The sequence below is a fragment of the Colletotrichum siamense genome (genome assembly GCF_013390195.1).
Source record: "Colletotrichum siamense strain Cg363 chromosome Unknown KSG_Cg363_contig05, whole genome shotgun sequence".
Taxonomy (NCBI): Eukaryota; Fungi; Ascomycota; class Sordariomycetes; order Glomerellales; family Glomerellaceae; genus Colletotrichum; species Colletotrichum siamense.
This window is the reverse complement of record NW_023501018.1, coordinates 1,691,040-1,713,271: the sequence shown is the minus strand read 5'-3', so window position 1 is coordinate 1,713,271 and position 22,232 is coordinate 1,691,040. Positions and strand designations below refer to the sequence as shown.

The 22,232-nt window shown below is 53.0% G+C and overlaps 6 protein-coding genes across 6 annotated transcripts; 2 read left to right on the top strand and 4 right to left on the bottom strand.

The window, feature by feature from the left end:
- Positions 1 to 379: 379 nt before the first annotated feature.
- On the top strand, positions 380 to 2,218 carry CGCS363_v008070 (putative transporter; the record flags this gene model as incomplete). Its single annotated transcript, XM_036639919.1, has 6 exons — positions 380 to 667; positions 716 to 1,044; positions 1,097 to 1,395; positions 1,443 to 1,522; positions 1,576 to 2,133; positions 2,189 to 2,218. 6 exons carry the CDS (start codon positions 380 to 382, stop codon positions 2,216 to 2,218), a joined length of 1,584 nt encoding a protein of 527 aa, XP_036494028.1.
- Positions 2,219 to 3,127: 909 nt separating this feature from the next.
- On the top strand, positions 3,128 to 6,756 carry ams1-1 (Alpha-mannosidase; the record flags this gene model as incomplete). The annotated part of the gene is made up of 7 exons (XM_036639918.1): positions 3,128 to 3,291; positions 3,349 to 4,234; positions 4,289 to 4,617; positions 4,677 to 4,815; positions 4,880 to 5,302; positions 5,352 to 6,088; positions 6,147 to 6,756. The coding sequence occupies 7 exons, from the start codon at positions 3,128 to 3,130 to the stop codon at positions 6,754 to 6,756; spliced, it is 3,288 nt and encodes a 1,095-aa protein (XP_036495029.1).
- A 175-nt stretch (positions 6,757 to 6,931) lies between these two features.
- On the bottom strand, positions 6,932 to 8,780 carry CGCS363_v008068 (Pantothenate transporter liz1; the record flags this gene model as incomplete). Its single annotated transcript, XM_036639917.1, has 6 exons — positions 6,932 to 7,225; positions 7,280 to 7,668; positions 7,725 to 7,901; positions 7,957 to 8,168; positions 8,229 to 8,440; positions 8,508 to 8,780. 6 exons carry the CDS (start codon positions 8,778 to 8,780, stop codon positions 6,932 to 6,934), a joined length of 1,557 nt encoding a protein of 518 aa, XP_036495028.1.
- Positions 8,781 to 9,399: 619 nt separating this feature from the next.
- Positions 9,400 to 10,647, bottom strand: CGCS363_v008067 (uncharacterized protein; the record flags this gene model as incomplete). The annotated part of the gene is made up of 1 exon (XM_036639916.1): positions 9,400 to 10,647. The coding sequence occupies one exon, from the start codon at positions 10,645 to 10,647 to the stop codon at positions 9,400 to 9,402; it is 1,248 nt and encodes a 415-aa protein (XP_036495186.1).
- A 465-nt stretch (positions 10,648 to 11,112) lies between these two features.
- tdiE-10 (putative methyltransferase tdiE) lies at positions 11,113 to 12,216 on the bottom strand (the record flags this gene model as incomplete). The annotated part of the gene is made up of 7 exons (XM_036639915.1): positions 11,113 to 11,536; positions 11,589 to 11,726; positions 11,772 to 11,809; positions 11,860 to 11,882; positions 11,932 to 12,054; positions 12,107 to 12,125; positions 12,181 to 12,216. The coding sequence occupies 7 exons, from the start codon at positions 12,214 to 12,216 to the stop codon at positions 11,113 to 11,115; spliced, it is 801 nt and encodes a 266-aa protein (XP_036495080.1).
- A 3,732-nt stretch (positions 12,217 to 15,948) lies between these two features.
- On the bottom strand, positions 15,949 to 16,328 carry CGCS363_v008065 (uncharacterized protein; the record flags this gene model as incomplete). The annotated part of the gene is made up of 2 exons (XM_036639914.1): positions 15,949 to 16,192; positions 16,273 to 16,328. The coding sequence occupies 2 exons, from the start codon at positions 16,326 to 16,328 to the stop codon at positions 15,949 to 15,951; spliced, it is 300 nt and encodes a 99-aa protein (XP_036494138.1).
- Positions 16,329 to 22,232: the final 5,904 nt, after the last annotated feature.

Here is a 22,232-nt window from a genome sequence, read left to right as displayed (position 1 = left end):
GACGGCAAATATGACCGGCCGGCCAAGTATAGCCGAGGCGCCTGGATTCGTTTGGCGAGATGTCGCAGCGTTGACGGGAGCTGGCCTGGTTTAGGTGTAGCGGTCGGTGCAATGGCTGCAAAGGGCCGCGTGTGCTTGAAGGTCGCGTGGATAGTCCTGATGGTTGCTGTGCTGGAAGGCACCCCGGTGCTCCCAAGCTTTCGGGACGTATGTCTCTGTTGATCTGGGCCAAGGTTTGTGCCGGCTTACTTAAAAGCTTGGGGTGCGCCTCAAATCTTCTTCCGACCTCTTGATGATGCTTGGTCCCTCTTCCTAGTTGTAAGGGCAGACTACACCTCACCCATCTTTCGAGCAATATTTCTACACGGTCCAGTCCATGATGGGCAACAAGGACGATGTGAACGAGGCGCCTGAGGTGGTGGAAGACGCAGGCGAAACGAAGCAGCAGACCAACTACGCCTTGGTCGACCGAGAAGTTGCCCAATATGCCAGCGAGGGCATCGTCGACATCGACGAAGCGACCAACAAGAGATTGAAGAGAATGATTGACAAGAGGGTCTTGGCTGTGATGATCTTCACGTACTTCATGCAGTCTTTGGATAAGGGAACGATGTCGTTCGCGTCCATTATGGGCATCATCGACGACACAAACTTGAAGGGGCAAGAGGTATGTCACTGTGCTGTTTGAGGTTAGGTCTCTGCTAATGGATCTCAGTACGCCTGGTTGACGACGATCATCTACATCGTCATCCTCTGTGTAGAATACCCGGTATGGATGAAAATGAAAATCATTGGTGAACTTGGAGCTGATTATGGCCAGGAAAACTACATCATTCAAAAGATTCCGATCGCGAAGTGGCTTGCTTTCAACATCATCATGTGGGGAGTAACTCTCAGTCTGCACGCAGCTTGTCACAATTTCGTCGGTCTTGTAATTGTCCGTGGCTTTTTGGGCGCGTTTGAGGCCGTCTGCCAGCCCAGCTTCGTGCTGTTGACATCCATGTGGTACAAGCGTGAAGAGCAGGCGACCACCGCAATTCTTTGGTACGTACGAATGCGCTATATCGAGTTGTCTAGTACACTAAGACAAGAGCAGGTACATGATGAACGGTCTCCAACAAATCATTGGCGGACTTTTGGCTTTCGCCTTCTCCTTCATCTCACACTCCTCGCCGATCAAGTCGTGGCAAGCGCTCTTCATGAGTTATGGCATCATCACTGTTTTCTGGGGCCTCTTCGTCCTGTGGTGGATGCCTGACTCGCCCATGAAGGCGCACTGCTTCAGCGAGGAGGACAAGAAGCTCATGGTAGAGCGGGTTCGTTCCAATCGGACCGGTCTTCAGAACCGTAAATACCGCAAAGAGCAGGTCTGGGAGGCTTTCAAGGATCCTCAAGGTCAGTCAGCATGCGACGTCTCGCCTGCCATCAGCTGACGCTTGTAGTCTATGGATTTGCTCTGATTCAGCTTCTCACCACTCTTCCCTCTGGCGGATTGGGTGCCTTTGCCAATATCATCATCAAGGTAAACCACATCCAACCGAAACCTCCCTGATGCGGTCTCTAATCGTTCACCAGAGCTTCGGCTACACTACCTGGCAGACTCAGCTTCTCCAGAGCGTAACGGGCATCTTGCAGATCATCACGATGGTAACGGCCGCTTGGATCGACCGACGCTACAAGCAGACAATCCTCGCCATGATGGCCGCCGTTGCCCCCACCATCGCTGGCACCGTCGTCCTCCTCACGGTCCCGTTCGAACCCAGCAAGAAGGTTGGTCTCTTGTTTGCCTACTACATCATGATCTCCTTCTGGGCCTGCAGCGGCCTCGCTCTTTCGCTCGTTACACGTAACGTCGCCGGCCAAACCAAGAAGGGCGTCGTCATTTGCAGCAACTTCGTTTTCTGGGCTGCTGGCAACTCCATTGGGCCTCAAGTCTTCCGCTCTCAAGATGCGCCTCGCTACTTTCTGGCGCTGGCTATTATCATTGGCTGCTTTTCTCTGCTAGAAGTTACGCTGTTTGCTCTGCGCACGTACTACGTATGGCAGAATAAGTCGCGCGAGGCCAAGATCGCGCGAGGAGAGGCTGTTGCGGATGTTGCTCATGCGCATGCTTTCGAGGACATCACCGACAAGGTACGATGCCATCTATATTTTCTCATCGTGGTAACACAATGCTAACTCAGCCCAGGAAAACGTCAACTTCAGATATAACTACTAGAGAGAGTCTTTGTCAGTCTCGTTGCATTAATGCAACGCGTGTTTGCAAGGAACGCACCTGGGAGGATGCCCGGCCACTAGTAACGATTGTGTATGATTCCGGTGGGATATGTAAACATTGCAGCGTTGAGTGGGTATGAGATATTGATACCCAATGAGCACCTGCGTACATGCATGGCCCAGGATCTGGAATCGAGCCACAGTGAGCAGACAAATCTCGTGCATTACTACACCTCTAGCTTTGAACCAAACATCGCTTAAGACCATCACATGATAATAATGGCCAGAGGACGACCTTCAGGGTGGACCCTGAAGCCATTGGCCGCAACGTTGCAATTTGCCAGACCAAGGTTTCCCCTCACCAGCCCCGGACGGTGTTTCTAGTACCCCAGACCCCACGAAATCCACTCCTCTAACGGGCGAAATTTGTGGTTTAACCGCCTTGTTTGTCTTACGAGAGGGGCATACGGATATGCGAGGGTCTCGCACCCAGGCCATTAGCGACGGTGGAGGAACCATGCTGGACTAGTCGTTTCTGGAGGATGACGCGTGTTGCATGTTTGCTCACAGTGCTCAGCTGGCCACCAGCCTCCAAAATTGGTATCCCAGCATGAACATCCCGGCTAGTAGGAACGAAAGCTGCCATGGACTTGACACAATGGATTGCGTGGGGGTGCGTCGGCACCGAACTCCCCAGCCAGTCGGGGTTGACACCCGGTGATTGCCGGCCGGATATCGGTTGTTGGTGCGGAGAAGAAGCCGATGGAGGGGTTCACTACGACTAAAGGCTCAGAGATCGTGAACTTTTAGGCGTTGGCAGTAAACATTCTCAAGTTTTGTGCCTAAAATCTCTCCAGAAAGCAGAGTCGTTATTGACATCTAAGGGTGTCTTACTCCGCAACCACTCAACATGTGCGGACATGGAACTTCCTGTGGCCACCAGCCAGCCTCCTCAACAAGTTTATACCCTTTGAGGGCACCAGCTCCAGTAGGCAAGAGAGTGAATAAGCTTTACAGAGACCGAACGGCCAATTTTTACTCTCCGGGACAATGGGAGAAGGTCAATCTGCTTTCGTACGACCCTATTCGCGAAGTCGACTCTGGCCGATCTAACTGACAATATTTCCATAGAATGCTGCACCTGGCAGTATGCTCTGAGCCACCAAATCTCCAAGTCTCGGTTTGGGACAGCCCTGGCACAAGCCGGCCGTCGTTCTCAGAAGCCACAGCTCAGACGAACGAGTTCCGCAAGACCCAAATTGGGGAATCATTCGGCCCTTCATGGTCGACCCACTGGTTTCGTATTGAGATCACGATCCCCGAAGAGATGCGCCAGATGGAGCACCTCGAGCTGCACTGGGACTGCAGCAACGAGGCCACCGTCTGGACGGCTCTGGGCGAGCCCCTCCAGGGCCTGACTGGCCGTGGCGAACGCATCGAGTGGATCATCCCGGAGACGTTCAAAGACGGCGAGATACACGCCGTATTCATTGAGATGGCGTGCAACGGCATGTTTGGAAACGCCGCCGGTGATCCCATTTTCAAGAACAACGCCAACGGCGACGCAATCCAGCCGCCCGACGCGAACAAGTACTTTGTCCTCGCTAAGGCGGAGATCGTCGCCGTTGATGCGCAGGCGCGGAAGCTGCACACGGATATCGAGGTGATTCACCAGGCTGCGCAGGAGTTTCCTGAGGACTCGTGGGAGCAGCGTGAGGCTTTGAATATTGCGACGCGGATTATCAACACTTTCAGAGCCGGTGATCGGGAGTCGATTTTGAAGAGTCGGAAGATTGCTGAAGAGTACCTCGGTCCTGACACCAACTCGGACAAGGTGTTTTCTGTGCGCAGCGAAAAGGTACCTGATGTCTTCGCTGTTGGACATTGTCATATTGATACCTGCTGGCTGTGGCCGTGGGAGGAGACAAAGCGCAAAGTTGTTCGGTCATGGTCGAATCAGTGCGATTTAATGGATCGTTACCCTGAACTGAAGTTTGCTTGCTCTCAAGCTCAGCAAGTGAGTCATTCGCTCCTTGGCCTTCGAGACTCGCTGCTAATGCCAGCGAATTAGTTCAGATGGCTGAAGGAGGGCTACCCGTATGCCTGGGAACGAGTGAAAGCCAAAGTCAAGGAGGGCCAGTTTCTACCCATTGGAGGTTGCTGGATCGAGCATGACACAAATATGCCGAGCGGCGAATCCCTTGTTCGACAGTTTCTCTACGGTCAAAGGTTCTTTGAGAGCAACTTCGGGTTCCGGTCAACTACTTGCTGGCTACCCGACACATTCGGCCAGTCGAGTCAGATCCCTCAACTCTGTCGGCAAGCAGGGATGAACAGGTTCTTGACACAAAAGATTTGCTTCAACAACATGAATGAGTTCCCTCATACGTCCTTCAACTGGTAAGAGAAGCTTTACTCTAAAGGATTTCATAGGGTCTTTGCTGATCTAAATAATTCAGGGTTGCTCTTGATGGAAGTCAAGTCATCTGCCACATGCCGCCCGCAAAGACTTACTGTGCCGATGCAACGTTTGACAACATCAAAAAGAGTATGACGCAGCATAGGACGCTAGATCAAGATCACACTTCTCTCCTTGCAGTTAGTACTCTATCGATTCTAAAGTTGTGCATCATTCGTTGATCGCCGATTGACATTCTTCCAGTTTGGAAAAGGTGATGGCGGTGGCGGCCCTACCTGGCAGCAGATTGAGAGACTTCGGAGACTGAGAGGCCTCGCCGACACCACGGGGCTTCTCCCCCGAGTTCATCTCGGAGGCACCCCTGAGGACTTCTTCGACAAGCTGGAAGAAAAGGCGCACACGCTTCCAACCTGGCATGGGGAGCTGTACTTTGAGCTTCATCGTGGCACTTACACGACCCAAGCCGCTACGAAGAACAATAACAGACGAGCTGAATTCCTCCTTAGGGATCTCGAGTTTCTTGCCACGATTGCCTCCATCCATGATCCCTCGTACAAGTATCCTAAGAAGGAACTCGATGAGATGTGGGAAGGCGTTCTACTGTGCCAATTCCACGACTGTCTTCCTGGAACTGCGATTGGGATGTGCTATGACGACTCGGACAAGGTATGCCCTACAGCCCCAGACATACGAAATTGAGCTGACACGCGTCAAGATCTACTCAAACGTTTTCCAAATTCGCGACACCCTTCTCCGAGATATTTACAGCACTCTGAGTGTATTCGAGGGACCCGAGCCAAGGTTTGCTGATGACGAGCAACTCGCTCTCAACACCCTGGCGTGGCCCCGCAAAGAGGTACTTTTCGCTAGCAACGGGTCGGTTGTCATCGCCGAAGGTAATGGGACCTTCCTCTCTATTCAAGATACCCCAACAGCCACAGCCAAGAAGTTAGTGACCGTGGAGGAAATTTCCGAAGGCGTCTTCAAAATGCAGAACTCCCGCTTCTCCGTGATCGTTGAGCGAGGGTGTATCACCTCCTTGTACGATTACAGCACCAAGCGCCAGGTTCTCGCAGGAAAGGCGAACCAGTTCGTCATTTTCGATGACAAGCCCATCTACTGGCAGGCCTGGGACGTGGAGGTTTTCCATCTCGAAACTCGGGAAGAGCTACACGGGTCCACCACTTCGATTCTTGAAGACGGCCCTCTGAAGGTCAGCGTTGTCACGGAGACGAAGATCAGCGACGTCAGCTCTATCAAGACCACCATCAGCCTCGGCGCTGCCTTTGATGAAGAATCCAGCCCGTCGTATGTAGAGTGCACTGCGGAAGTTGACTGGCATGAGACGATGAAGTTCCTGAAGGTCGAGTTCCCGGTGGATGTTCGGCACCATGAGGCATCGTATGACACCCAGTACGGTGTCATCCGGCGGCCAACTCACTATAACACCTCGTAAGTATCCGTTACTTTGAATCCTTTCTTTGCGGTTAGCTGACACTCTGGGACTCAGCTGGGACATGGCCAAGTTTGAGGTGTGCAGCCACAAGTACGCTGATCTCTCGGAATACGGCTACGGCGTCTCAATTCTCAATGACAGTAAGTACGGTTTCGCCACAGTCGGTAACACTATGAGGCTTTCGCTCCTACGCTCCGCCAAGGCTCCCGATGACCAGGCCGACATGGGCAAGCACACCATCCGATGGGCCATCCTGCCTCACCAAGGCCCTCTTGGACCAGATACGGTCAGAGCTGCCTTTAACTTCAACAACCCTTTGAAGCTGATGTGGATGTCCGCGGACTCGCCGCTGAGGGAGTTTCCAATCGTCTTGGATGGTGACAAGAACCTTGTCCTCGACACTGTCAAGCGTGGAGAAGATGATGAAGACGTCAGCAACGGCGAATTGCCGGTGCGGTCGGGTAAGAGCGTCATTGTTCGAATCTATGAGGGCCTTGGTGGGCGCGGACGAGCGACGGTGCAGGCGAGGTGGAAGTTGCAGAGTGTGCACAAGACGAATCTCCTAGAGGACGACGACGCAGATGTTCCCTTGGTTGATGGCAAGTTTGAGGTTGACCTTGGTCCCTTCCAGTTGCAGACATTCAGATTTGTTCTGGCCGGATAGGAGGGTGGAGAGGGTTCAAAGCGCGGGAATGAGCTTTTGAAACCTCTTATAGACATGTAGATCGAATGACTATGAAGTTCGCAGCGACAGTGAAGGAATGCTCCCGTCGAAAAGTGTGCCAATTTCAGTGATGAATTATGCTGCCCTCGCAGGTGCTCTATGTAAATCAGTCTAATCACCTGCGCGACACATCTGTCGCTATCTCGGTGCCCTTTGCCGTATTTGCATCTTCGTCGGTGTTGGTGCACTCGTTGGCATTGGTGTGTTCAACGGTGTCAGTGTATTCGTCTGAATAGGGACCTTCATTGATATTGCCAGTAATAGTTCCGTTTCGTCTTCCTCTCCTCTCGAGAAAAGCAATCAACAAGATAACTGGCACGGTCAGCGCCCCCGTCACCAAGCTGGCAATGTACCCCTTTTGGTAGTTTGGCGCGTCGGTCACGGGATAAAAGATAAGAGGCCACCATGTCTAAGCCCAATCAGTGAATGGAACCAAACATCACCCATCTTGAGGCGAACGTACCACAAACGCAAAATCGAATGAGTTCATGAAGCCTGTCGTGATTGCTCGGAGTTGCAGATCGTGGGCCGTGAGATCAGCCATCCACGAGTACCAGAGCGCTTGCGGCGCGTACGTCGTGCCCATAAGGTAGAAGGCGAAGAAGTAGCCCGCGTCTGGCGGGTCTGAGATCAAAATGGCGCTGCTGACGATGAAAGTGAAACCTATGCACAGAGACGCCTGCCAGCGAGAGCGAAGCTTGTCAGATACTGCGCAGTAGATGAACGTCGCGACAATGCCTGTTGCGTAGATTGCTGTCGGGTAGTTGTTCTGTTGGATGACGCTGTAGCCGCGAGAAGCCATCCATAAGGGCATCACATTGTTTTGTATCGCTTGAACACTGAGCGAGTAGACTGTTCTCGCTTATTAGCATCAACTCAGGGGCCGGCTATGTTGAGAGGAGGCGTACGCATGAACACGGTTGGAAGCAGCCAGAATTGCCAGCTGAGAAGAACACGCCGAAAGATGCTCAAATCCCATTCTTTGGTCTTGGTCCGGCCGAGGCGGGTAACTGCGAGGTCCCTCTCTTCGGGAGATAGGAACCTGGCGGAGCGGTGCTCTGGCAGATCGGGAATCGCGAACCAGCCTGCCCCCACGTCAGTCTTCCGCTTGTTTGTCGCTATGGAGGAGGGGTCACTCACCAAATACGGCGAAGGGGATTGTAACACATGAAACCACCACAAAAATGAGTCGCCATGGAGCGATCGGGCCGTTGGAGAGAGACGCCAGTAGACCGGCCTGGATCCAACCTCCCGCCATATTGCCGAGGTTGCCAAAAGCGCAGAAGACGGCTGCGCGGGTAGCAAGTTCGGATTGCTTATACCACGATCCGTAGATGAAATGCGCACCCACGCTGAGATGTCGTGTGAGTATATGTCAAGTCTCATTTCACGAGCGTCAAAGGCGGACTTACTATGCAATGGCAGAAAAGGCGCCTTCAAATCCGTTGAGAATGAAGACTTGATATACATGGGTCGCACGGAAGGTGACCAGTGTGAGCACGCTCCAAACGGTGTTTGCGGCGACGAACACGTATCGCGGTTTGACGATGGTCAGGATTGAGGTTGAGGGGATCTGGAACACGGCGTATGTGACGAGATAGATCGTGTGCATGTAGTTGAAGTCCTGAGACAAGAGTCAATATGGAACCGCGGACCAGCCGATGTTTGGTGTTTCATGAAAGACAGCTCACTTTCCCTTGGAAGTTCAGATCTTCCTTCATGCCGCTGATGTAGGCGGTGCTGTAGCTGGCGCGGTTGATGCCGAACAGGAACCACACCACGGAGAAGTAGATGAGCACGGTGAAGTCGAGCTTGATGAGCAGCGAGCGCTCGACCGACGGCGGGCCCCAGAGGGCCGTCTTGATTCTGGACGCCATGTCCGGACGTGGTGGTGGTGGTGATGATGAGGATGAGGAGGCGGCGGGAAGCAGAGGCGACGCCTCTGAGACTGTGATATCTGCCATTCTGGTTTTGGACTGCGCTTGCGCACCACCCTTGCCTGCAGTGCAAGGTTCCACAGGCGCGCGATGTCGTCTTGAAGGGTTGCAGATTTCGCCATCGACTCAGAGATGATCAATGAGTGCAGTACCGCGGCGGGCGAGCGGGCGGGAATCGGGATTTAGGTCGGCTAAGCACTAAAACACGCTGCGGAGTCGTTGCGACAGCTCACCTAAGCAACTGGAATCGTGCCGCTTACCCCGAATTGCGCGAGCTTATGGCGGCGCGGGGTTTGGCCACTTTCGGTAGGTAGCACGACAGAAGACCCTTTGTTGGCGTAGATAAAGAAAATCTGACCAGTCGTTTGTTTGTCTGCAAGACTCGGTCTTTTCTGTTCTTATCAGTGATCGAGGAATTGCTGTTGAATTTAGTGCTTCTCAGGGGGGTCCCTATCCATTAAGTCTATGAGTGCGCAACTGAGTCCTTCGTGGATTTATTTCCGTGTAAGCAGGAAGCTGTTGATAACCCTGTGTTTTTCCAAAAAGAAACTCCAGCTCATGAAATGACTATCTTGCTGATGAGTAAATTTTGGTTTTCACTAATTCCAATTCCTCGCAAAATACCTTGCGCACATTTTGTCGCTCGTCATACATTACTCCGGTCAACCCTTGGCACAAGAGTATCATTCCCATGACATAAAATCTCTCCCCCTCTCTTCCCCAAATCACAGTGAATCCATGCTCGTCGTTGATGAAGCCAGTCCGTGAACTGAAGCGGCTCGCCCCATTCCCGCTCCCAATCCCCCGCAAAGAACTCCACCTGCTCCAGAGAATGTCCGCCGCGGTCTCGCAAGAAATGTGCCAGCTCTCGCGCGGTCGTAGAATTGAGCAAAGGCCGTGCAAACTCCTCAATGATCTCTCCCCGGCCGTCCCAGTAGTCGTCGTTCTTCTGCCGCCGATATTCGCTCGCCATCTCAAAGTAGATTGTCAGGTTTGAAAGGGTGTCTGGGATGCTCTTCATAAGAGTCGCCATATCGTCCAAGGGCCAACTTGTGTTGTGGCGGTTCAAATCTATGGTGAGAGCTTTCAGACGCGGTGCTAGTTGTCCGATGTCTCGCAAGATCAGCATTGGTAAGAGAGGGCGAGGGCGGTAGAGAGTTTCTGCGCTCCTCCATTCCAGCACGGTGAGACTGCTTCCGTGGTGCTCGAGGATCAGTCTGATCTTTTCTTCAGAATATTGAGGCTTAATCCAGATCAATTGGTTGAGCGAGCCAGCCGGTATGGCCAGGATGAAGTCGAGCATGTCCGGTCCTTCGACAGACAAGGATTGTAAGCTTGGTATTTTAGGAGCAAGGAGCTTTGCAATCAAGTCGGTAGAGCTGTCCCGGCATGAAGCGCACCTGATTGACAGGCTCTGAAGTTGAGAAAAGTCCATGGCTTCGAGCCACAAGTCCAGATTCGTCTTTGCCCTCTGGTCTCGCGGAAGGAGACGCCACTTTAGGAACTTGTAGGCATTCCCCGACGTGATCCACTGTAGCGTGTGATCCCATCCGTAAAGTGAGATGTAGTTCAAATCAGAGTCGCCAAAGTTGTAGCCATCGAGGGAGAGGTCCTGTATTGCTGATGCATACTTCGTGCCGCCTGCTGGGTTCAAGGGCAAACTCCATCGCTCCGGAAAACCGACGCAGCCGATAAGCGCGAATCGCAGGTCAAGGGTCGTGATTTCTGGGCAGGCCTCGAGCAGGGAATGAATCTGATGTATACTTCTTGATCTGCGGTCGGACACCCAGTGGCCGTCTGATTCCGGGATCGTGGCGTGGATTTCTGAGGGACATGTCGATGCGAAGAAGCCGGATGTGAGTGGGAGCGCATGCCACAAGTTCTTCAGATTCATGATGTGAGATTGGGATCTGTTTGCGCGGCGGTGCCGTTGAAACCACTGCAGTTCTCCAATTCAAGGTGCCTTTGTTACGAGGACGGCGTGGCCACGTGGTACTTTACTGTGCCACACCATAGCGTTGCTGTTGCCTGGCGGTTGAGGATCCAGATGAAACATACCACATTACGAAGAATAGATGGTGAAATTAGTGTGGCGTTGTCATTCCATGATTTATGTTGTGACTTTGACCTAATCCTCCAATCCCAAACGCCTTCGCCCATGCAAACGAGGTGCCTCCCATATATCCTGTTCAAGGAGATGGGTGATATGCGGCCCAGCCTTTTGACTCATTCATTCCTCCACAGTTAACCTACCTTACGCATAGTATGGTTTCCTCCCGCAAACGCTAAATCTGCAAAAACAAGTGAGTAGATGCCCTGACTGTTGAAACACAACGTTCCATCCCATAGGGTTATCAACTTACACTTCCCAATACGCATGAACCGATCGATTCAGCAACTCCTCTCTCACCTCCTCGCAAAAGTCTTTCGTATCTTGCTCCGTCCAGCCCAGCACGCGCGTGAAGACGGCCAGCGTAGACGCCTCGAGGCCCGCCAAGCTCCCCGCCTGAACCCACCAGCCTGCCTCTCGCAGCTTCTTCTTCGCGGGCCACGGGCTGACGGGCCAGATCCTCTTGTGCTCGACGACGGCCTCGAAGCCTGCTTCCTCGAGCAGCTGTTTGAACCGTGTCGGCACATCGATTGAGCTTCCGATCTTGTTGCAGCCTTCGACTAGTAACGAGGACCACCTGGCGATGGCGCTGGTCTCGGGCATGGAGTCGTCTGGGCACAGGATCGGCCACGCGTTGTCCTGGAGCTCGATGTAGCCGCCGGGCTCGAGGTGCCTGCAACAGTTAGAATGGGTTGTCGGTGTGTTCGGGGCGGGTGTGTAGCCACTCGAATGCCTGCGCCAGCATCTTCTCCCAGCTTTTGAAGCATGAGTTCATGTGCCGCACGAAGATGAAGTCGAAGGTGATCGTCCATCTCCAATCCTTGTCTACGTCGTCGATCTCAAACATGCAGTTCGGGGGCACACTGTCAAGTCAGCCCCGTGCGGGTCAGTGGGCTTGGGGGACATACTAGTCAGGCTGGATGGGACTGAGGTCGACCCCGGTGACCTTGATCACATTAGCATCCTATCGGATACACGGTTCAGAAGTCATCAAACCATGGTCTCGGGATGAAGATCCGCTGCGACACGTTAGATGCGACCCAGCACGGCTACGCTCAGAGTGCTTACCATATTCCATAGCCCAGATGCCTGTACCAGTGCCGATGTCAAGGACTCGCTTTGCGTTGTCCTGCATCGGGCTCATGCAGAGTTTGTCGTCCCACGTTAACAACCACAGCTGGTGCTGTAAGTCTATGATAAAGTGAGTGGGAATAGCTTCATGGTCTCCAACGGGTGGCATTACATAATCGATCTTGCTCCAGCTATTGACTGGTTAGAGGCAATTCACCAATGGTTGTAGGTTGAAGGGAGACATACGACATCGTTGGGCAGGATGTATTCTTCGGGTGTCATGGAGGTTGGTCAGCTGTCTCGGCCATGTCATGCGTCGTACTCACTCCCTTCACTGAGTTTGTGATACGTGCGGCCGTTCTCTTTGCAGTATTCACGGATGCTAGGTCGCACGGAGATTAAAGACGGAGGGAGCGCCTCATCCAAGGACTGGAACGAGACTAAGCTAACCCGCAAACAGATGAGGGAATGAGAGGACTGGACGCACCTCGGCATCGATGGAGATGCGATCAAAGTCGCCATCGTCGTCACGGTGGCTATCCTGCACGTGCAGCCCGTCAGCAAAGTCATTTACCCAGCGCACTGCCGCCCGCCGAGCGCCGACCGGAGCGGGAGATGGGCGGGCTTTCGGCGCGCAAAGGAGGGGCACATTGGACTGAATGAGTAAGGCGGAAGAGAGGGCGAAGGAATCAAAGGCAGGTCAACTCACGACGTCCCCGTTTCTCGAATCAGACATGTTACCGGCGGCCTGGGTTTGCAAATCGCAAGTTCGTCCGGCCGCAAGGGGAGATGGACCGAGAAAAAGCGAATCGGCGGCACCAGCAGCACGGGTCACACGAACGAAAGCGTGTGAAATGGAGGGGGGAGGGGGGAGGGAGAGAGGGGACGAGGATTTTAGGGGTGCCTCCGAAACCGTGCTTCTTGGCCCAGACCTCCCTCAGGCTCCTCCTCTCTCTCTTCTCCTGGGCCCCTCTTCCGATCACCTCCACATCTGATGGTGCGCGTTGGTTCTGCGACGGCCGAACGTGAGGATGTGATTGGTGCTGTGCCGCATGCATGGTCTCACCTGTGGCACCGTCGTGGGCGCGATTTCCTGGTCGCTGGGATGGGATGAAGAAGTGCTGCCGTCAGCGTCGGTTACAGAAGCTGACGGCGGATGTGATTGGGGGCTTTTCGACGCATGTGTTGCGCACGACCCTGGACCCTGCAATCATCCACAGCGTGGCCTGATGAGCAGTTCTATATTTATAGTACTTCTCTGAGGAAAGACGAAGACGAAAACAAGAAGAGATCATAGGGCCTAGTTTGTACTCTTATTTTTATGTTCTATTGATGTTCTCAGTATTATGTGACAGCAAGCTTCCGCGGTTACTCGCAATTGTAAGCCTTAGGTCTCAATTAAATTGCTTGAGTTGTATTGTCTTTTCGAGTCACATCTACGTAGACACTGCACAGTATTACCGCCTGAAATCATGATGCCCATGCCGTCTGGATCGCTGCCGGTTTGTTTCATTTTTGGAAATCTGAGGGTTTAACTAGAGCAGTGGAGGATATAGATATCTGAGGTTCAATTAAATTCTGTGAGGAAACTTCTGTTCAAATGCAGCCAGGTGAATGTAAATGAGTCTTGCTATCCGGGCGGATAACTCCTACATTAGGTCTAATAGTTGATTTTATCTCAATTAACTTTTACTATTTTCGTTGATATTCCTATCCCTCTCTCTATCCTTATTATTATCGTTATTGCTGCTGCCGTCATTATTATTACTATTGCTATTATTGTCGTCGTTGTTATTGTTATTACTATTATTATCATCTTTATTATCGTCGTCGTCGTTGTTGTCGTTGTTATCGTTATTACTATTATTGTCGTCTTTATTATCGTCGTCGTCGTTGTCGTCGTCGTTGTCGTCGTCGTTGTCGCATCTACACCCTCCTGGGTAGCAAGACTCTTTACTTAAGTGCTCTGTTGATGGAACAAAAATGAAAACAAAGATATAACAGCGTAAAGACACAAAAAGAACTCCTCGACGGGGAATTGAACCCCGGTCCCCGGCGTGACAAGCCGATATCCTCACCACTAGACTATCGAGGATTGAGATCTCTGAATTGAGATGCGTTGCTGGAGCCCAATCGTGACTCATTCAGCTGTGGCCCCGTTGTGAAGTGGATGTTGCTTGAATCGGTGGGTCTCGGATGGGGCCTGTACGAATTTGTCGCTGTAAAAATCTCCCATTTCTAACTGCCGGTTGTTGTTTGCTCGGGGAACTTTGGATTTGTTTGCGTCGTGGCCGGTGCTACGTGATTATGCCGGAAGCCGGTGTCCGAGATACTCTGGGCCGGCCGTCGGAAACGCGGAAGGCGGGGCTCCTGCAGAGCCGGACGAGAACGGAGCTGATGTCACTAGAAGCCGGGCAACGGACTTCGCTTCGGGTCGTTTGGGCCGTTTGGGCCGTCTTGGGCCGTTTGATGTGGTTATTATATGTTTATTACTGGCTAGAGCTTCCTGGAAGCTGAATTGCTTGAGAGTTTTGCTTGTCAGGAAGTGTCATTTAGCTATCCGGGCACACGCATATAATCCGTAGCCTGTTTCTATAGTAACTGTAGTTTTACCTATTCTCACTTTCGCTATTATTATTATCTATTATCGTCGTCTATCATTATTATTACTATCGTTATCGTTGTCGTCGTCGTCGTTATCGTCGTTATTGTCGTCGTTAGTATTATTATCATCGTCGTTATCCTTATTACTACTTCTATCGTTCTCTCTTTAATCACGGATTATAGGGGACACTGCCCGGATAGCTAACGAACACTGTCCGACTTGCCAAACTCTTGCTTCAAGTTGCCGTTTCTCGGCAGTCTCTTGTTGCTGAATCCAGGGGAGAAGGAAACTTCCTTGTGCTAACTATGCGAGCATGTTCTGTCCACAAACAGCTTACTCCAGCACACCACATGTTCCCTCGATGCATTTGCTGACTCTCAGGCCACTGCTTGCCAACGATCTAAGTTTGGTTATTAGCTGATTCTTGTCTATTGATGTGTTATAATGAGTAGACGGAGGTGGTATTCGCATGGCAAGCGAGTAGAGTCTCGCGGGTCATTAACGGCACGTCGAACCACCCGTCAAGCCATTCCATCATATCTCAAGTTGGCAAGCTTACATATTTGCAGCGTTATTGTCCGAGTGCAGATCACGTTATGTAGCTAGAGGCAAGACAATGTTATAATACTGTTGGAAATGTAGCAAGAATGATGTTTACGAGACACGCACCTCAGACCGTACTGTTGAGGGTGTTGGCATAGTAAAGTACATCACTGTCTATGAAGCACAAGTATTTCTGTGCGTCTGTTTCATTGTTTTCCTGGTCGGTTGATAGTTGGATCAAGATTGCATACAGTAAGAAGCTAACGTTGCTTGCCACCAGCCCGATATCATCGTACTATGAACAGGGTGGTCAAACTTTCTTTTAGTCCCTAGATACGCAGTAGGTGTTTTTCACCGTTGCATCTATTAAGGATAAGACCCGCTCATAGGCAAACACCAACCGTTGCTGCATATATGTCGGCCGACATGTAGCAACCACATATTAGATATTTATTTCCGCACGCTTCCACACAGAAGCAAGCGGAGAAGCAACGCCAAAAGGTCCATCGTAATACGTAAATTCTCATTCGTCTTAGAAAGTATATATACAGCACTGAAAATGATTCGCAGGTTGGCTCCGCGGATGGCATACCCGATGTGGGACATACTCAAGCAACGGAATGCTGCCTTATCCACACATATTCCTATCCTCAATTCTATCTACTTCCATATATGAAAGAGTGGATATCACCCTGAACGTTACCTTTCATCTGGACACCTCCAAACCCTGCGTGAACCATTTCAGCCCTGCATGAGGCGCCCGCAAACAAGGGTCTCATCCGCCGATCGAGATGGTCAGAGGCCGATACGACGACGGACGACCTCGTTACTCAAAAAGTATCAAACCATAACCCAGCAGTCATTCGTTACCCAAGCACCAGGCATAAAGCCAAGCCAATCCCGCTTCTCCCGACGTCTGCTGGAAGCTTCCCCCACCGGAGCAAACTCTCCGAGACATGGATGCACCCCGCGGCCCCGCAATGGACGGAGCGGAGCACCTCGGATGCGGCATCATGAGCCTCAGCCTTCGGGCCCTCATCCTGTATGGAAGCCACTGGACGAACGGCAGAAATGGCACCATGGCCGATATAACCGATCATGCGGTGAGTTCTTGGCGACGCCCGTCGGTCTCTTGGGACGGAAAATGACAGCCTGTCATCCCTTCCGCGTTGTCGTCACGGTGTACGTACGGCCGACCACCGTTTTCCCCAAGCGAAGTTACGCTGTACTTTATCCGGTATGTCATCTCGCATAGAGGGACTTCACACTACGGCGGGCGTGCTTTAGTCCCAAGGGTCTCAGCCAGCCTAAGCGACGCCGTGTGCCGAGCCGTAGTATAGCCTCAACGGCGCGACGACGTCTCTCGCATGCCGTGAGAAGGTCAACTACAGGATCGACGTTGAGCAACGCACATCATCGCATCTCACGTGTATCTACTGAAGGATTGAAAAAGTCCCACTCGCCATGTTTCTCCGTACGCCGAGGGCTGATCCGACTCGCATACCATCGCACGACAACTCCTGCTGTTGAGACGCACCTTGGCGATGCGCGTCTGTGATGGCCTACACCCCCATCGTCATCCCTGGAGACGACAACAACCACACAAAATCCAGATTCACAAGGATCAAACCAAGGTCATCGATCGGGAGACGCCTAATTCCATTCCCTGGCGGTCAATCATGCAGGCCCTTTCATCATCGCACATTGGCGTCGCATGCCATCCCGTCGACGGCGCTTCTAGACCCCGAACATCACTTCCGGTCCCCCCAATCGAACCCCCGGTCCGCTCGGCGGGTTAGTGTTAGCGTTCCTCCCTTTTGGGATGGCATGTCCGTGATGCCAGCTGGAGATCACGGGGGTGTAGGAGGGAGAAAAGGGACGACATTCCGAGGCATCGTGAGATTGTGGTAGGTGTGAAGCGAGACGGCTGCTCGAGACCCTCGATGGCAGTTGCTGGACAAGGAACAAGAAGGGGGTAACGGCAAATGAGGGTCTCTCTCTCTGGAGGTCGGTATTGCTTTGTCGAGGTGGACGATCAGGCGCGACTAGCGCGCTGTGTTGTTAAAGGCAGGACGACATGAAATTGCGTTGCATGAAGATAGTGGCACACCCCGAGGGAAAAGAGGCATATGCCGCATAGTAAGAGGGGGGCCCTTCTCGACGAGACATGGTTTCTTTTCTGAAAAGCCTCAAGATTTCGGCGTGCCTTCGGGCGTGCCTTGAACTCTGCCGTCATCAGCCATTCAGAGAGTCTGAACAACACGAGAAATAACATTCCCCTTGACTAAGGCAACGAGGCCTTCGGGACACGGCAAACTCTGCCTTCAGATGACAGGAGAGCAGAGACGACGTGACAGGCACCTCGACTGCCTCTCACGATGATTGGAAAAGAGTCGAGTCAGCTGAGGAAACAGAGTGTGGTCTAACCATTTAACTCACGGCTTCTTTTTGCCCTCGTGGCCTGTCAGGTCCAGCCAAGACCCGAGTAATGGCACCATATCAAACGGAAGGAGCGACTGGCTCGAGACTCTTCGTATGGTTACACTGCGACTGGAAACAGGGAAAAAGAGTGTGTGCGTCGGTTGAACTGCCAACGGAACGCTGGCCATGGCCCCAGCAAGACGACTCTGTTGGTTCCACTCAGCCTAATACTGAAGGAGCAGGCAACAGAGAGTGTGAATGAGAGAGGGGGAGAAACCCACGAGAGCCGCAGGGCAGACAGTCTGCATCTGCACCCATAAACCTTCGCTCCTCGACACAATGAAATGCGGAGAATGGTTTGGGGGAAAGTACCCAATGGCCAGGAACCTGACAGCCTGCCCCCCAGATCCCAGCCTGGTTCGACGACGGTCTAGACTCGGTGAGGTGGCATTTCCAGCGGAACCATCAGCGATGACTCCTCACCCAGGGCAATACTGATCAGCACGGGTGTCCCCAGCGCGAAATGCCCACTGGGTCCCTCCGAGCAGAAGCTTGGCTTTGGTGAACCAGCTGCTGCTCCTCCCCGAGGCTGCACCCCCCTCTCCCTGTAAGGATCCTGAGCCGAGTGGAATGAATGGTGCTGCCATCGACCCTAAGAAAAACCAGCTTTGCTCATCGACGATGAAGAATTGAGAGACAGTCATCATCGGGACGCCTGACAGCCAGGCCCGCAGAGCCGGTGCGGACAGAGCGACGGACGCATCAAAACATGAGACGGTGAGCCGTTGAAAGAAAGATTATTGGGTGAAGATAGTACGGCAGCAGCGTGCACCGTTGGCCAATAGCGGGCACTAATATCGATGCCTAGCATCGGCGTCTATGATCGCGATCGCAAACTAACCGGATCAATGTCAGGTGCACGGTTGGGAAGCGCAGTGCGATGTACGCGATAGTTGCATGCGAATCGGGGAAGGGCACGATACCCTCCTCCAAGGGATGCAATGGAATCATGAGCTTAGCGTCGGCCGAGGGCTATCAGAAATAGACAAGCCGAGGAGAGGGAATTATTAACGCAAGGGTGGCCGATGGAGCAGGCCGGAGATGGGATACGAAGAAAAACTTTTGCCAATGGGATTGTGAAATCGTCGATCGAGAGGACGAAGGAGAAGAAAATTGGAAACATTTGGCATGTCATCGAGATCCGGAGAGTTGGGACCAAGGCACCAAGGGCACATGGCACGCGCAAGCGAGCACAAGCGGCGGATGGGACAGGTACGGGATAACCACCAGCAGCGTTTCGATCGCGTTTCGTTTCGATGATAAGCATGAAAAAGGTTTTGCTTGCCGCGGACGATGGACCCGAGAAAGGAGTGTAGACTAAGGAAAACAGACGATGAAGAGATCGCGCTGAGACGCTGTTCGTGAGACTCACCGGACGGCGCTTGTCGGATTGTGCGATTGTCGATGTCGGCCGTCGATGCTGGTGTCGATTGTCGATGTGCAAAAGAAGAAACGCGGGCGGGGCCTGTCAGTTAGCCAGCTCCGGGGACGAGAATCTGCGTGCTGCCGCATTCCCGCGACGGCGCCGGAGGAGGCTTGTCTCGGTATTAGAGACCCTGCACAACGACACGACACGCCTACAGTCTCCCGAGTGCAGTTGTGCAGAGACAGACAGACCCTTGGCGTCTCTCGACATCGTGATGTCGCGAGACAGTATTGTGACCGGCCAGAGGTCTTGGTAGAGGGGTTGTTGGGTATCAGCTCAGGGATGACTCAAATAACGCGTTGGAGAATGGAGATGGGGAGAGCCTTGGCTTGCAGTAAGGTGATTCGTTGGTTGGGGCCATCTTCTTGCGGTCGTCTCCTCACGAAGACATCGCCAAACGGCCCTCTTGAAGCATGCCACAACACTGAGATTCAGTCTGAGAAACAGCAAATGCCTTGGCAGCCGTCTATGCGTATCATCAACTGTTTGTGCACATGCGCGCCAGGGTCACCTGCTGCCGCGTCGACACCTCATGATACACGGCTGATGTTGCTCTTTTGGTCTTCCCGAGCGGCGCGCGCAATCAATGCATAGACGAACATCACCACATCGTGGACAGTTACACGGCCTGTCGATGGCCGCTCGGGATGCCTGAACAGAGCAAATCATCCCCACAGTTACCTAGCTGCTGGGAGCGGATGTGCGACCGATGGGGGCTTGCAACGGGTAAGGCTTGATAATGCCGATCAAGTTGGCGTGATTGGCAGCCGTCTTTGTAAGAACTGATGGAATTGTTCGATGCGGGCAGCAGTCAACGATTACGGCAACGTGGGATGCCAATCACTATTGCCCATCCCACCCAATAGTCGCGTCCGTGGGTTGATGTGGCGATGTGAGAGCGTCGCGTCTCTGTATAATTCGCCCCCTCATCGGCGATGTAGTGTATTTACATCGACGATGCGAATGCGCTCGCGACGAACCGAAAGGTGTGCTGCTGTGTTGTCCGGCATCCGTCTGGAGACGCAGAACAACGCTCGAGGGCCAAGACAAGAGTCCGTCGGACCGGTGAAGAAGGTGTCTAGTTGCCCACCGGTCGTTACTGAAGGGAACAAGAAGCCTTGCCCTGGATCTCATTTTGGTCCCGAGGGAGGACGACGATAACGATATGAATGTTCGATGGTGAATCGCGATGGGAGAATTAGGGTGTTCGGTTAGCTGGCGGGATGGGATTCTTCGTCTGATCACGATGCCTCGGCGAAATGATCGATACCTGACAGGGAACTCGATGGGCAGCGTGAGTCTACCCCTCCACCCCTCACTCACCCCCCATTCCCGCTCAACGACGGCTTTCGCAGTAGCGTCTTCTCCAGTCTACTCACACACACACTAAGACGCGGCAGAGGCAGCCCAAGACCCCGTGGCCGCTTAGACAAAGAGGAAGAAAAGGCGAGACACTGACACGCCTTGACACACGATTATCTGATAATTGTATAATTCTACCTTCCCGCAAGGGTCCTTCCTCTTCTTTACTAATGAGTCAAAATTATTGACGAGTCCGTCAGCCCGTGCCGAGCCCGAACGCTCGATCCGCCCTGATGATTGGTTGGGCTGTCTCAAGTCGCTGCCAATGTCAGTTCCTCTGCGCAAAACAGCTGGGCATGAGACGACACCCGAGGGGTCCAAGCCTTTGCCCTATGAGAGGGGGCGTGTGGGATCCCGAGGACACAGAGACACGCAGGAAGAGGTCTTGTGTCTACTGTAATCTAGTTGAGTTATTAGGACTGACGGGGAACGTGGAGGTCGCGGGGTTTATGCACGTAGCACAATGCCCGGTTGACCGAATGCGAGCAAGGAGGACGAGGAGGTTCGGGGCCGCAGCTCTGCACCACACGGAACGGCACCCTCGGCGCGGGCGGACTTGATGGGGCACACACAAAGACGGGCACCTCGCGCTTGAACGGGTATCCGGGTGCGAGTATGGGGGAGAGATGGGGGATAGGAGATAAGCCTCACGCTTTCAACCCCGACAGTGCCGTGTTCGCACCACACACGCGACATTCGCTCCATTTGAGGGGAAAGCACGGAGTTGGGAGATTCATAACCCTGAGGAATTGGAACTTCAGTCTTGTCTATCCGTCGTTAATTCCGGCCGGGCGAAACCCACGAACGCTGACAAAACAGCCCGCCTGCCGAGAAGGCGTGACTGTTTCGATGCAGCCTGGTGCTGTATTAGCGAGCAAAACAGTAACACTGGCGTTCCGCCCGCACCGCATTCTGCAGCCTGCGCGTTGTTCCCGCTGCCGTGCTTATCATATCATGTCCACATCAGCAACTTCGGCACGGCAGGATCAGAAGGGGCAGGCTGAGGTTTTACGCTAGACAGCTGCTAGTGCTAACGATTATGTGTGAACGCGCAACGGGGGTGAGTGAGCGAGCGAGTTACAAGGGCCAAGGGCCGGGCATGGCTTGCTGCAGCCACAGCCACGGGCGCGTTTCTGATGGTGAGATTATCTGGAGAATGGACGAGGTTTGGTGCATTGCGCAAGGGTTGTTATCACTGTTTGATACGGATACACGTAAAAAAAAAGTCTGGAGGCGAGGGCGTTCGGCAGCGCGACAGGGCTTGCGCGGTCTTGTGTTGTATCCTTTTCTGCATGGCATTTCACTTTGGGCAATTTTCGTGCCTGTCCCCCGGACGGGATTGAGGACACAAGCGGGTGTTTGATTAGACCACCACAGAGCCAGCCCCATGTCTCTCGTGAGTATCAGTTGATAAGGGGACGGGCTAACGGGGGGAATTCATGGTCGATGTGAGGGGTTGGGAAGTAGCATCGATGCGTGATGTTCCCGTCTCGAACACGACGATGCCATGCGAGATGGCCGATGGAAACACCTGATGAACGATGCGGAGTTACGCTGTGCTGTCTGCTTCTAGTCTCTTGCGCATTCTTCCCGGCAACACGTCGCGCATAGTGCATAGCTTATAGCCTTTGCGTTGTGCACAAGAGCTAGAGGGGCACGAACGAGAGAGAGAATGCTCGGCGCCAGGAAAGGCTCCTCGGGCGAGGTTACGTGGTGGTGGTTGGCTGAGCTTCTTGGTAGTTTCTTGGGAGCGAGGCATGCACGTATCAGTCAAGAACGCGAAGACGCGAGGTGACACCTCTTAACTCGCATATGCACATACGAGTACACACACACCGCCAACACTAAGTGGAATGTCCGCCGTTCCCCTCCCGCGCTAGT